The sequence below is a fragment of the Terrapene carolina genome, unplaced genomic scaffold (genome assembly GCF_002925995.2).
Source record: "Terrapene carolina triunguis isolate 2854851 unplaced genomic scaffold, T_m_triunguis-2.0 Scaffold34355, whole genome shotgun sequence".
NCBI lineage: Eukaryota > Metazoa > Chordata > Testudines > Emydidae > Terrapene > Terrapene triunguis.
The window spans coordinates 13,676-28,196 of record NW_020698706.1 but is presented as its reverse complement, the minus strand read 5'-3'; the positions used below and the strand labels follow the sequence as shown (position 1 = coordinate 28,196).

At 42.6% G+C, this 14,521-nt stretch overlaps 1 protein-coding gene across 1 annotated transcript; it reads right to left on the bottom strand.

The window, feature by feature from the left end:
• Positions 1-5,032: 5,032 nt before the first annotated feature.
• On the bottom strand, positions 5,033-14,087 carry LOC112120881 (butyrophilin subfamily 1 member A1-like). Its single transcript, XM_029914288.1, has 4 exons — positions 13,978-14,087; positions 11,487-11,834; positions 9,050-9,331; positions 5,033-5,196 (listed from the first exon to the last, which is right to left on the bottom strand). The coding sequence occupies exons 1-4, from the start codon at positions 14,081-14,083 to the stop codon at positions 5,033-5,035; spliced, it is 900 nt and encodes a 299-aa protein (XP_029770148.1). The 5' UTR covers positions 14,084-14,087.
• Positions 14,088-14,521: the final 434 nt, after the last annotated feature.

The following is a 14,521-nucleotide window of genomic DNA, read 5'->3' as shown; positions in this document are numbered from 1 at the left end:
ACTCTGGTTCTTATGTTATGTGAAGGGGTAAAGAACACTTCCATATTCCCTTTCTCCACACCAGTTATGATTTCATAGACCTCTATCATATCCCATCTTAGTCATCTCTTTTCCAAGCTGAACCATCCCAGTCTTTTTAGTCTCTCCTCATATGGAAGCTGTTCCATACGCCTAATCATTTTTGTTTGACCTTCCCTGTACCCTTTCCAATTCTAATATGTCTATTTTGAGACAGGGCAACCAGAACTGCCTGCACTATTCAAAATTTACCATGGATTTACATAGCGGCATTGTGATATTTTCTGTCTTATTATCTCTCCCTTTCCTAATGATTTCCAACATTGTGTTAGCTTTTTTCCCCGCCATTGCACATTGAGTGGATGTTTTCAGAGAACTATCCACAATGACTGCAAGATCTCATCCTTGAGTGGTAATAGCTAGTTTAGATCCCATCATTCTGTATGTATAGTTGGGATTATGTTTTCCAATGTGCATTGATTTGCATTTATATACATTGAATTGCATCTGCCATTTTGTTGCCCAGTCACACAATTTTGATAGAATCATAGGACTGGAAGGGACGTCGAGAGGTCATCTAGTCCAGTCCCCTGCACTCATGGCAGGAATAAGTATTATAGACCATCCCTGACAGGTGTTTGTCTAACCTGCTCCTAAAAATCGCCAATGTTGGAGATTCCACAACCTCCCTAGGCAATTTATTCCAGTGCCTAATCACCCTGACAGGAAGTTTTTCCTAATGTCCAACCTAAACCTCCCTTGCTGCAATTTAAGCCCATTGCTTCTTGTCCTATTCTCAGAGGTTAAGATGACCAATTTCCCCCCCCCCCCTTTAACAACCTTTTATGTACTTGAAAACTGTTATGATTCCCCTCTCCGTCTTCTCTTTTCCAGACTAAACAAACCCAGTTTCTTCAATCTTCCCTCATAGGTCATGTTTTCTAAACCTTCAATAATTTTTGTTGCTTTTCTCTGAACTTTCTCCCATTTGTCCACATCCTTCCTGAAATGTGGTGCCCAGAACTGGACACAAGTCTCCAGTCGAGGCCCAATCAGCGCAGAGTAGAGCAAAAGAATTACTTCTTGTGTCTTGCTTACAACTCTCCTGCTAATACATCCCAGAATGATGTTTGCTTCTTTTGCAACAGTGTTACACTGTTGACTCTCATTTAGCTTGTGGTCCACTATGAGCCCCAGATCACTTTCCGCAGTACTCCTTCGTAGGCAGTCGTTTCCCATTTTGTATGTGTTCAGCTGATTGTTCCTTCCTAAGTGGAGTATTTTGCATTTGTCCTTATTGAATTTCATCCTATTTACTTCAAACCATTTCTCAAGTTTGTCCAGATCATTTTGAATTTTCATCCTATCCTCTAAAGCACTTGCAACCCCTCCCATCTTGGTATCATCCGCAAACGTTATAAGTATATTCTCTATGCCATCATCTAAATCACTGATTAAGATATTGAACAGAAATGGACCCAGAATTGATGCCTGAGGGACCCCACTCATTATTCCTTTCCAGATTGACTGTGAACCATTGATAACTACTCTCTGGGAGCCGTTATCCAACCAGTTATACACCCACCTTATAGGAGAACCATCTAGGTTGTATTTCCCTAGGTTGTATTTTGTGAGATTCCTTTGGAAATCTTTGCAGAAGCTTTGGACTTAACTATATTGAGTAATTTTGTATTCTCTGTAAACTTTGCCACCTCACTGTTTACCCTTTTTTCCAGATCCTTTATGAATATGTTGAACAGCACTGGTCCCAGTACAGATCCCTGGAGGACCCCGCTATTTACCTCTCTCCTGTGAAAACTGACCATTTATTCCTACCCTTTGTTTCCTTTCTTTGAACCAGTTACTGATCCATGAAAGGACCTTCCCTCTTATCCCATGACTGCTTCCTATTCTTAAGGGTCTTTGGTGAGGGACCTTGTTAACAGCTTTCTGAAAGTACAAGTACATTATATCCACTGGATCACCCTTGTCCACATGTTTCTTGACACCCTCAATGAATTCTAGTAGATTGGTGAGGAATGATTTCCCTTTACAAAAGCCATGCCCACTCTTCCCCAACATATCATGTTCATCTATGTGTCTGATAGCTCTGTTCTTTACTATAACTTCAACCAAACTGTCTGATTCTGAAGTTAGGTGTACCAGCCTGTAATTGCCAGGATTGCTTTGGAGCCTTTTTAAAAAAAATCAACATTACATTAGCTATCTGGTACAGAGATTCATTTAAGTGATAAGTTATATACCACAGTTAGTAGTTTGGAAATTTCATACCTGAGTTTCTTCAGAACTCTTGGGTAATATCACCTAAGTCCTGGGGACTTACTGTTTATTTTATCATTTCCCCCCCAAATCTCCTCTATTGACACCTCAATCTGAGACATTTATTCAGATATGTCACCTAATAAGAATGGCTCAGGTGTGGGAATATACCTCACATCCTCTCCTGTGAAGATGGATGCAAAGAACTCATTTAGATTCTCTGCAATGGTCTTGTCTTCTTTGAGTGCTCCTTTATCACCTCAGTTGTTCAGTGGTCGCACTGACTGTTTGGCAGGCTTCTTTCTTCTTATGTACTTGGAAATGTTTTTGCATCTTTGGCTAGTTGCTCTTCAAATTCTTTCTTGGGCTGCCTAATTATCCTTTTACACTGGACTTGCCAGAGTTTCTGTTTCTTTCTATTTTCCTCAGTAAGATTTGACTTCCAGTTTTTAAAGGATGTGTTTTTGGCTCTAACCACTTCATTTATTCTGTTGTCTAACCATGGTGGCATTTTTTGTCCTTTTACAGTTTTGTTTTATTATTAGTATTTATTATTTGGGGTACACAAATACACACAAAGGGGTCAAGGACAGTGGCTCATCCCTCCCCCTCTTCTCCCAAGGGGCACAGTCCATGCAGTTCACCTCAGATCACAATCACAGCTCTGCCAAGCTGCTCCCATGGATCCCCTCCACCCTTCAGTACAGCTGCACCTATCAGTGAATGCAGCTAGAGCGCATGCAGATAATGTCCAGTGGCTATTGCCAGCACCAGAGGGGGCAGAGTAAAGGTCATGAGGGCAAATACCTCAACTCTGTATTCCCTGGTTTTCCAACGTGTCATTCCAGAAGGGTACAAGATACCATAAGGCAAGTGCATTAAGAAAGATTTTAGTCAGTGAGTTTAATCCCCTTTCCATAGCCCCTTCTTCCCTCACTGCAGCTCCAAACCTCTTTCCTTTGCTCCTCTGCTCCCTAATTCCCACTCCTCCCCAACGAGCATTTACACGTGGAATTTATTTTCTCTTCAAAAATATCAGAGCAACCTCTGAGTATCTGCTGTACTCAGATTACATTTTCCACAAAATAAACCCCCCTATTATATTAAGGCACCTTCCAATTTCTATCCATGATCGGATTTAAACTCACAGGGCCGGGGTGAGTACTCAGCTGTCAGAGCCAAAACAGTTTGTGTTGAGCCACACAACCTCTGAGTCAGAGCTTCCTTTCAGCGCTCTTGGACTGTCTCTCGGCAGGTGCTCAGTATAATTCATTTGGCTCCTGGGCATTAGGCTACACAGAGAGCTCAGCCTTTTTTGACTGTGTTCTGCCAAAGTGAGCTAGGCAGGCATCTCGCTCACTGTCACGAGAAATGGCTTTGGAGCCTAAGCAGCCTGACTCCAGGACAGGGGTTCGTGGATGTGGCCAGGAAGCAGAGCTAGGCACCTCCCAGCAGCCTGGATTTAGGCACCAAACTCTGTGAGAAGGGAGGGGCTTAGGATGCACCCCTCTGCCATTGGCTGTCTTAGCTGGCTCCCCACCTAGCGTGCTTTTATGGATCCCATTCTAACGTGCATCTCTCTCCACATCATTGCAGAGGGGCTATGTGGATCACAGTGGTGTTCCACTGATTTTCTAGGCATCTAAAAGTTTGGTGTTGTGATGTTCAGTGTTGGAACACCCAAGTCCCTTTGCGGGTCTGGACTTGTGGAAATTAATTAAGCTCCATTGATTTCAATAGCATGATTTTGCTTTATACCAGCAGATCATCTGACCTAAGAGGTCATTTCTGTACAAAGCCCCCTTTTTTGTTGTTGCTCATAAGGTTTTCTTGTCACCCTCTGATGTGCAATTTCCTCATATTTAGGCTTACCCTATTTTAAAAAGAATAGTAAATCTTCTATTAGAACAGGAAAACACCACCAGTGCTATGGGGACACAACCGTGTACAAAAAATTGACTTATGGAAAGAGGAAGATCACACCCAGAGACTTACCAAATGGCTGTGATTTCTTTTCCTCATTTAAGAACACATTTATTTACTTACCCTACTGGCTATTGCACAGGGAGCACCAATGTAGCATGAGGGTGAACTGCACTTTATTAGCAAAAACTGATTTTAAGTATATCTATCAGGTTTTGCAGCGTCATGTGGGAAGTGAGACCAGAGACAGACATAAGTGACCCCAGAGAACTGGGAGACAGAAGACTGAGCAGGATGCAGAACACACAGCTTTGATCTGGGTCTCTCTGGTTCAGCCCCATTGCCCAATTTTCTCCTCCTTCCAATTCCATCCCCCACCCCACCCCTACCATACATGGAAATGTCATGGGCTGTTGCATTTAGGACAAGATTGTATCTTGCGCAACAGCCTGACACAAGGGAGTAAGGGGGAAATGAAACTCTTTAGTCCCATGCATGGGCTCCCTGGATCCTTGCCATGTGCATTGGATTGGGGGAGGCTCTGCTGGCACAATACGCACCACTGCAAAGGTGGGTGCTGAATGGACAAAGAGCAGTGGACAGAGCTTTCACTCCACCCTACAATGCTGCAGTCAAGTACTGGGGAAGATGTTCTCTGTGCCTGGAGCCAGGAGCTGGTGCAGATTATTACTCCACCTCTCCCCCGAACCAAAGGGGAACCTTAGTAATATTTCCTTCCCTGTGCTGCTGGCGGTGGTGCAATCAGATGCTTCCCATCACACCTGGCCCAGTGTCAAATCTTTCACTGTGCTCATTTCTTTGAAGAAAATCTCTTGTGAATTACACTGTATTTCCTGCTCCTAAAGTTACCTTTGATCTTGAAGAGATAAGCATTAAGGGCAAAGGAACCAAGCAAAACCACCAGGATCACACCCAGAGCCACCATCCAGAGATTCACCTTTGGGAAAAAGGGAGCTGAAAAACAAAATCCCAGAGGGACTCATATTACTCTGTAAGCAGTGACAAAAATCAAATGACTCCATTTCACATAACACCCCCAGTGGGACTTGTCTAAAATAAAGGCACTGCATAAAACACAGGAAACCAATGTTAAAAATGACTCCAACCAAGACAGCCATCAAATTTGTACATCGGTGTATAAGTGAACCTGGTTTGATTTGCAATGAGAGGCAACATTCTCCAGTCCCCTGGGCAGTAGGATGGGATTTGTGAGACTGGAGTTCTAGTCCAAGATTTGCTGGTGACCTGCTGTGTGACCTTGGACAAGTCCTTTCCTCTCTTTAACGTAATACTGCTATTAGCAATAGTAGCGACCATGAGTCAGAGTGCTTCAGAGTTAAAGTCGTTGATCAGAGTGGTGTTATGCCAGGGGTGAGCAAGGCTATCAATGTTAAAGAACACAGAAATTGCCAGGTTGTCCGAAAAATTGCTTGTCAATCCACTATCACCCCCCAAATCTTTCAATGAATCATAATCACAATTCATCCAAACTTATTGTGCAGGAAACTACTGTGATCCTCCTGTTTAAACCTAAGGTCTAAATCTCACCCTTCTTCCTATACAACGTCTCCCAGGTTGGAGACGTTGTATAGGAAGTCTGAACTTTTCTCTCTGCCCACACTTCCCAAACTCTGGTCTGAACCTCGATCATCCCACATCTTCACTGCTTTGATCTCCTCCTCCCAGGACTCAGTGTTACCCTCCAAATCAAATTGATGTAAAATACCTCTGCTAAGTTGTTGTCACTCTGACTATATTATCGGCCTCTTTAAATCCCTCCATTGGCTCCCCTCTTCCAATGCATCAGACACAAATTTCTTGTCCTCACTTACAAAGCTCTCCAGGTTAGCCCCACTTCAGTATATCACCACCAGATTGATTCCCTGTTTACTTCACCAGTGATGCCAACTTCCAATTTTCTACTTCTTCAACAAGGTATTTTGTGCTTTCACACAAACCGCCCCTTAAGAAGGGGGAAAATGCCAATCAAAAATCTGTAAAGCCAATATCTTGTCCTGCTTTCGGTCTCTCCTCAAAAGACATCTCTGCAACAATGCAACCTGAGAATGGCTAGGCAGATGGTGAGCAGTGATCATCACTATTTGCAGTCAGGGATTTAAGAAAGGATAGATGATGGTGGTGATATTTTGGTTCCACTGAACTCCATAAAAGTTTTGCCATTGACTTCAGTGGGCCAAGGATTTCCATGGGGGAGTGAGCCTTGCAACAGAGTTAAGTGCTGTTCCCTCAGCCCAAAATGATCAAAGGATTATCTAACAATCATACATCTATGTAAGAGTGGGGAGGATGTCTGGCTGTTTGTCTACTGTGCCTTCCTTTTACTGTTCACTCAAATACAGTTAAAGGATTAGAGTGAGAGATTCAAAATCTCCTAAATCAAAGAAAGCAAATGGAACAGAACACATTCTTCAGACAGGTCAATTCCCTCATCATTTCTGGTAGAGAAGTAAAGTAACTAGATTGGTCTGATTATTCTTCAGTCTATACAGTATGGGTGGGTGTGACACTCCATATCCCCATATTCACCACTGTCCTATAATTATGATAAGTTTTGTACAAAGTATGCCTTGTAAGGTACCTTTCTAAGTCTTGATCTTTGAACATTAATATCTTGTTGTATTGTATGTATTGTCATTGTATGTAAAGTTATATGTGTGTTACTGAAAGATGTTATAAAGTTGGAAACATCCACAACTGGCCTTTCAGGTACAATGAAGAAGCTAGACAGTGCTAATGGCCCATCAGCTAAGACAATGGACCACGGAAAAGGCTTATCCTCAACTGTGTATGCTTCAGCCAGATTATGGATGATGGCTGCTATGACTCATCAAGCATGCAGGGGCATGCGACCAGACCACGTGATACTGAACTCCATTTTGGTACCTGCATTTTTCCACAAACTGGGCTGGGAACTTAGCTTGAAACAAAGGGGCTCTCACCATATGGAAAGACTATAAAAGATGGGGCGTGACATCACCAAGGTCCTCACTCCCTCTGCAAATCAACTCTGGAGGAACAAAGATTGAACTGGGGGAAGTACTGATCCCAGGCTAAAGATTTCTAGCCTGTGTATGGAAACCTGATGGTATTATCGACACTGCTTGATTCAAATCCTGTGTAGTATATTAGGCTTAGATTGTGTTTTTGTTTATTTGCTAGGTGATCTACTTTGATCTGTTTGCTATCACTTCTAATCACTTAAAATTTATCTTTCTGTAGTTAATAAATCTATTATACATTTTTTACCTAAAACAGTGTGGTATGAGTGAAGTGTTTGGGAAAAATCTCAGCTCAGTTAAAGGTTTCGTGTATACTCCTCTCCACACAGAGGTGGGGCAAACTGGGTAATTTTTTTGTTGTTGTTTAATTTCCTGAGTAACCTGATTTGTTTTGGTTGCTATCACTTAAAATCTTTCTGTAGTTAATAAACTTGTTTTATGTTTTATCTTAACCAGTGTGTTTGTGATTGAAGAGTTTGGGAAAAATCTTAGCTCGGTTAACAAAGGCTGTTGCATATCTTCCCCACACTGAGGGGGGAGTGGATTAATTTAAATGAGCTTGCACCGTACTGACCCCTGTGCAGTGCAAGATGGTAGAATTCTGGGTTTAAACTCCAGTAGGGATGCAGGGTTGGGAATCTGGGAAATTGGCTGGTGCCTCTATTGTTGATCCATGAGCGGCTTAGGTAAAGCACTCAGGTGACTGCAGCTGGGTGTTTCCCTGCCTGTGTGGATGCTGGTGGAAGTGCAGGACCAGGAGTGGTTTGCAGCTTGTCACAGCAGTACAATGTGAGAAGGAGCCCAGGCTGGTATAACAGAGGGCTCAGCTGTACCTGAGCTTCAGTTGGCAACCACGGGGAACCCATCACAGTGGGAATTTCAAAAGTGCCTAATGTCTAGTCCAGGGGTCAGCAACCTTTCAGAAGTGCTGTGCCGAGTCTTCATTTATTCACTCTGATTTAAGGTTTCGCATGCCAGTAATACATTTTCACATTTTTAGGTCTCTTTCTATGAGTCTAGAATATATAACTAAACTATTGTAAAGTAAATAAGGTTTTGAAAATGTTTAAGAAGCTTCATTTCATTTAAAATTAAATTAAAATGCAGAGACCACAGACCAGTGGCCAGGACCCAGGCAGTGTGAGTGCCACTGAAAATCAGCTCGCATGCCGCCTTTGGCACGCGTGCCATAGGTTGCCAATCCCTGGTCTAGTCTACAATAGAAAAAACTTTTTGCCAGCACAGCTATATCAGTTGGGGATGTGAATTTTTATCAACATCATTAGGCTGACAAAAGCCCTAGTACAGTCAAAGTTATACTGAAAAACCTGCACTTACACATGGATATAGTTTGTCAGTTTGGGAAACCGGCATAAGCTATACCAGCAAAAGTGCAGTTTTGCCAGTATAGTTGTGTGTTTTGCCGGTAGAGATATCCTGGCAAAAATCTTCCTAATGTAGACAAGGCTAAATTATTGATGTGTACAAGTCCTATTAACATTCAAGGTACTTTGGGGGCGGCGGGAGGGAGGAAATCACATCCTTAACTAACTGGGTTTCTTGCTATTTTTTTTGTTTTGTTTAAAATACACACTTTAGCCTTCATTGCTATTGATTAGTTTTAACACAGCTAATCAGTGGGTTAGAACTGAAGAACGGCCACACTGGGTCAGACCAAAGGTCCATCTACCCCAATATCCTGTCTTCAGACAGTGGCCAATACCAGGGTTGTCATCTTTTTTTTTTTCCTGTTGCTGTTCAGTGTGTGGTTTTTGATGGTTACTGACCTGATATATAAAATAATGATTCCTTTTCTAGGCTGAGGCGAGTGTTCCTGACCAAACAGGACAAGTTCTGATTTGAATTTTCTGTTAGAATGATAGAAGTTTCTGTTTTATACAGTCTGCTGGCTTCTCGGGAATTTGTCTGAGAGGATGAAGGTAAGGGCTGTCCCTTGAGATCTCTCCACAGCACTTTGGGCTCTGGGTACCATCCAGCTGATCGGCACACCACTCGGATCCCTCCATCCTGGTAATCCTCAACAAAGATATGAGGAGCAGAGCCTGAAGCTAGAGACAAATGAATAAATCCATGTTGATTTATGCACATATTGAGCCTTGAGGATAAGAATTTAAACTTCCCCTTTATTCCCAATGCTCATGGACTCAGGAAACTATATGAACAAGAAAGTGTAATTATTTCATGGAGCTGTAGGGAAACCTTTCTCCTCAGTGTTGTTCCATCCCAGGATCCACATAGAGCACAGAACAGCATTTCTGGATTATATGAACCCCTCTAATTGATAATTTAGTTTAGCAGATTAAAAAAAGAGAAATAAACTTTGTATTTCAAATGAACCTTCAGGTGAAATGTCTCCTCTATGATCATAATCAGTCTAGTCTACCTGGCCCTGCAAATACAATATCAGAGCAGAAGGGGAGAAATTTCTGGACATCCCCTTGAGCATAACCATCTTGAACTGCCTCATGATTGGTGAAAATCAGTGAAGACTAGCCTGCCACAGGATCAATTCTTCCTCCTCAAAGTTTTATGTAGCCTTCAGCAGAATGAAGGTGATACCAGAGTGTCCCAGGGCCAGCAGATCACTAGGTTCTCTTTTTCAGATGTGGAGTATCTAGTGCCCATATTGAATGGGCATTCCTGGCCAGCACAGATGTGACTTCTTTGTATAACTAATTCCAAGTTAAAGTGAAGACTGCGCAAGTTTGTCCCACTATAAAGGTCTGTCCCTTCATTTAGTGTTGGAAGGGTATTTTCATTTAGGGCTGATTACCTCAGGAAACTAAAATTTGTAGTTTTACATTACAAATGTCCTGAGCATTACATTTTAACTTTGTGAAAACAGAAAATCGGGTGTTATTTCTCTATTTGACTCTCTTCCTCCATACCCTGAAAGTGACAAAATAGTTAGAGGACTATTGATGAAGAAGGCACAATAATTCAAGAGCCCTTTCTCCAATTGTCTTCACGTTTGGTACAAGAATTCTGCCTCAGCAACAGACCATGAGTAAAATAGTCAAAGTTATCTGACTTAGGAACTTAAGTCCTATTTTCAAAAGTGACACACTGGAGTTCTTGTGAGGAAATGAATGAGGGCTTGTCTACTTTTTTTATTTAAATTAGGTTTGTGAACATTAACTGTTACATAATAATTGTGTCCCCATGGCTGTCTTTTACCTATTTTCCTTTGAATTAGTGTATTAACAGGGCAGAGACATTTTGGAATAGGCACTCAACGTTCTGGGTTGTCCTGCTGCTGGGCTTTATGCATTCTGGGATTTCTGTCCTGGTGCACTGAGAGATACCTACCAGAAGCCACCAGAATTCTGTAATTTGGGGTCACAGTAGCAAATTCTCATGAATTCTCTTCACACATCATGTGATTCTTCTGTTTTTTGTGAGTCAGTATAAATTTTCAAACTGCTGTCAGCCAGCACGGCGGGAACATGCTGTGGGCCATTGTCCAGGCACTCATTAACACACAGAGGCTGTTGCACATGTATTTGTGATCACATAACCCGGTGGCTTTGGGAGTCTGACACCAAGCTACTGCAACGATTTCGGTAGAGAGGAGGAGAAGAAGGAGGAAGCAACTTAACAGGTAATTGTAGACAAAAATATTTCTTGGAGCAGCTTTGCTTGACTGAGCACTGCGTTGTGAGCTCAGGAAGGCAGCACTGACTGGTAGGAAAGGCTCATGATGTGGTCCTGGGATGACCAGCAATGGAGGCAGAATGGCCGGATGACAAGGAGCACTTTCCTAGAAATCTGTGCAGAGCTCACCCTGCAGCTCCAGCAGCATCACACCAACATGAGAGCTCCCCTCTGTGTGGAGAAGCACGTGGCCATCACCACCTGGAATGTCTCCATCCCTGATTGATACCGGTCAGTAACTCACCAACCTGGTGTTGGTAGCTCAGCCATCAGGGCTGTTGCTATGGAGGCATGCACTGTTATAAAGAAGGTGCCGATGGCACAGGTCCTAAAGCCTGGCCATGCACAGGGAATTTGTATAGCTTTTAAAGTGGATTATCCAATTTGCATTAACTGGACAGTTATTTTGGAAGAAGATTTGCATCATGTGGACACAGCCCATTTTTATTAAAAAGTGTTGCAGTTAGTGCAAAATAAACCCCAGAGTTGATGAGCCCTTCAAATCACTCAGAGCCATCCCAGAGAGAAATACAGACACAAGATACTGACCTGCCACCTTTAGTTCCAGTAGTGCTTCTTCATAAAACATACCGTCTAGAACTAAACAGTGATACTGTCCTTCATCAGAGAGTCTGATACTGAAAATTCTCAAGGCAACACTCCCATTGGTGAGACCATCTTTCAAAAGCTCTGTCCTCCCCTGATATTCTGGTATCTGCTGCCCATATTGGTCTTTTCCATCACTATAGTGATGAACAAATGGGGAGATCTGGGACCGGAACCATGTCACCTCCATCTTCTCAGCACTCATCCTAGGGGACAGGTGACAGGGTAACACAATCTCTTCACCCACAATGGCAGTGACAGGGTGGTCAGGTCCAACCACTTTAAATTGTGCTGTGGAATGTACCAGGAGACAAAGAAAATAAACTCAGAGAGAAAATCATGTACATTTAATCAGTGGTACACACAAGACAGGTCCAGTTTTATGTATTTTATATTTCATGGAGCTATTTCATAGATTCAAAGGCCAGAAGGGACCTTTGTGATCACCTGGTCTGACCTGCATAACATAGGCCATAGAATTTCTCTATGGCAAAGACAGAGCCTTCCCTCACCGGGAATCGAATCCAGACTATGGCAATGACAGCACCAAATGCTGATCACTAGAACATCAGGGAGAAGTGCTCTGTGAATGAACACTCTGTGTTATGGATTTACATATGGATTTTTCAAGAAAAATATGTGTAATTGTTATTCACATACATACATATATATATAAATAAATGCTGACATATTCTCAGTGCTCATCCTGGGGAGCAGGGTAACAAAACATGATCATTGACAAGGTCAGTGACAGCACGAGCAGGTCTAATCATCGTACACTGTGTTGTTAAATGTACCAGGACCAGGGCTGGCCCTACATCAAATTGTGCCCCAGGAAAGAAACATCTTTGGCATCCCCCCACCCACCCCCACCCTCCATTTGTTAAATCTTTGAATACCTTATTTTTTTACCACATTTGTAGTAACTCATTTCATGACTTTGATGCACATTTTATCTCTGTCCCATAAGATGATAAATGTGCATGCTAGGATCTGTAAATCTTCTAGAAACTTTTTAGTTTTAAGAATAACCGAAATGTACTAACATCAAGAAATTTAACTGTGCACCAACACTGGGTGGACAAGTATTAAATAGCGTTACAGTATGTGACAGACTTAGAATGTTAACAGGGCCAGATTTAGGGGCATTTTACGTCAAACAGTCTATTTTCCCTTTTATCGCTAACAACAAAAACAGCACCCCGAGCCTGGCACCCCCGAAGCCCAGCACCCCAGACAGTCACCTGTCCCTATATCCAGCCCTGACTAGGACACAAAAGAAATGTAATTCAAAGAGAAAAAATATTTTACATCTGCCCCCTCAATTCTGCTGCCCCTGGCAGTAGCATGCTCTGCATAGAGAGTAGGATTAGGCCTGGTAAACTAGGGAAAGAAAGTGGAGGAAATTTTAAGTGGCTGGGGACTGATCGCAATCCTGCTGACATCAATGAAAAGACCCCATTGAAATCACTGGGATTTGGATCAGCACCTCAGGGCCTTGCCAGCTTTCGGCGCTCAGGTTTGCGGTGTGGGAATCCCGTTATCACCTGAGGACTAGTTGGCAGCTCCTGCAGACTGTCACCTCCTGTTTCCTTATCTGTGCTCTTCAAACAGAATTCTGTGACCCTAGCGCTGGGATCTGCTCTGGCTCCCAGTATATTTCTGGTGCAATTCAAGGTGTTTGGTTTTTGACACATGAAGCACTAAATGGTTTAGGACCAGGCTGCCACCTCTCTCCTCATGTGATACTACAATAGTGGCAGAGAGCAGCTGGGATGCTCCGTCTTACAGTCCCACTGGTTTTAGTGGGAGAAGAATGGTGGTGGGAAGCTTTCAGTGAAGGATCCTCAGCTCTATAACACCCCATTGGTCTGGTGCATCTAGAGTCCATTCTCCGTCGGGAAGGGGATGGATGGAAGAGGATGTAATTGAGATAAGGTGTGTTGGGGAGTTATTAGTCCGGAAGGCTGGAAGGTGTTTTTAAAACAAACCAAGCAAAACCAACCACCAACCAAACTGCTATTGGTCCATTCACCTTTGTATTTGCAACTAAAGAGAGAGTGATGGGCTCTTTTTATAAATATAAAACCTAATAATTGTAATGGTTTAGGTTTGTATTACTCTGCAGTAAAAGAGTGTCCATCCAATCAGCTGGGCCTTCTTGGCAATCTTTACAAAATACATGTATGAACAAACAGACTGCAAATTACCCCAAGGTCAGATCAAATAGTCCAGCAACAACAGAAACACAGCTAAAAACAACAAGTAAGGCCCTGTTCCTGCTCTGTGCTTACATTTACACACTGGGATTACTTCCACTGACTTCCATGGGACTGCTCACAGTGCATAAAGTTCAGCCCATTTGTAAGGCATTGCAGGCCTGGGGCCGAAACAAAAACCTATAGGAAGCAGCAGAGGCCGTGAGGATTCCTACCTGGTTCCAACTTGTGAACATAAACAGTTATGAAATAAATAATAAAACCAGGCAGAGAGGAGCTGAATCCGGAGCTGTGGCAGAATGAGAGAACCGTCATCTTCATTGAAACGTCATCTAGATAACAGGAAGAGTAAAAAGAACACAACAACAGTAAAACTTAATGAGTAGGCTGCAGTGATTAGGACAAGCTGGATATTAGAGTTTGAGGAATAGAAGATTGCAAAGGACACATTAAATAAAAATAGGTATAAACTCATTGTTATATGAATGCATTTGCATATTATGCAGTGACAGCAGTCGTCCTGTAATCTGCAAAAAAAAGATCAGATCAGTGTAAAATGATATTAATGTCCCATGACACACACACACCCCGCCGCAAAAGAGAGAGAGAGAGAGAGAGAGAATGAACTCCCCTGAATATGAATTAAGGGCAGGATTTTGAAAATCACTGAGCACTGGCCTAATTGTGTCCCACTGAAGTCAACGGGAAAACTTGAAATGACCAACGGGCAGCAAGGTTAGACCAAGACTGAGAGGTTTA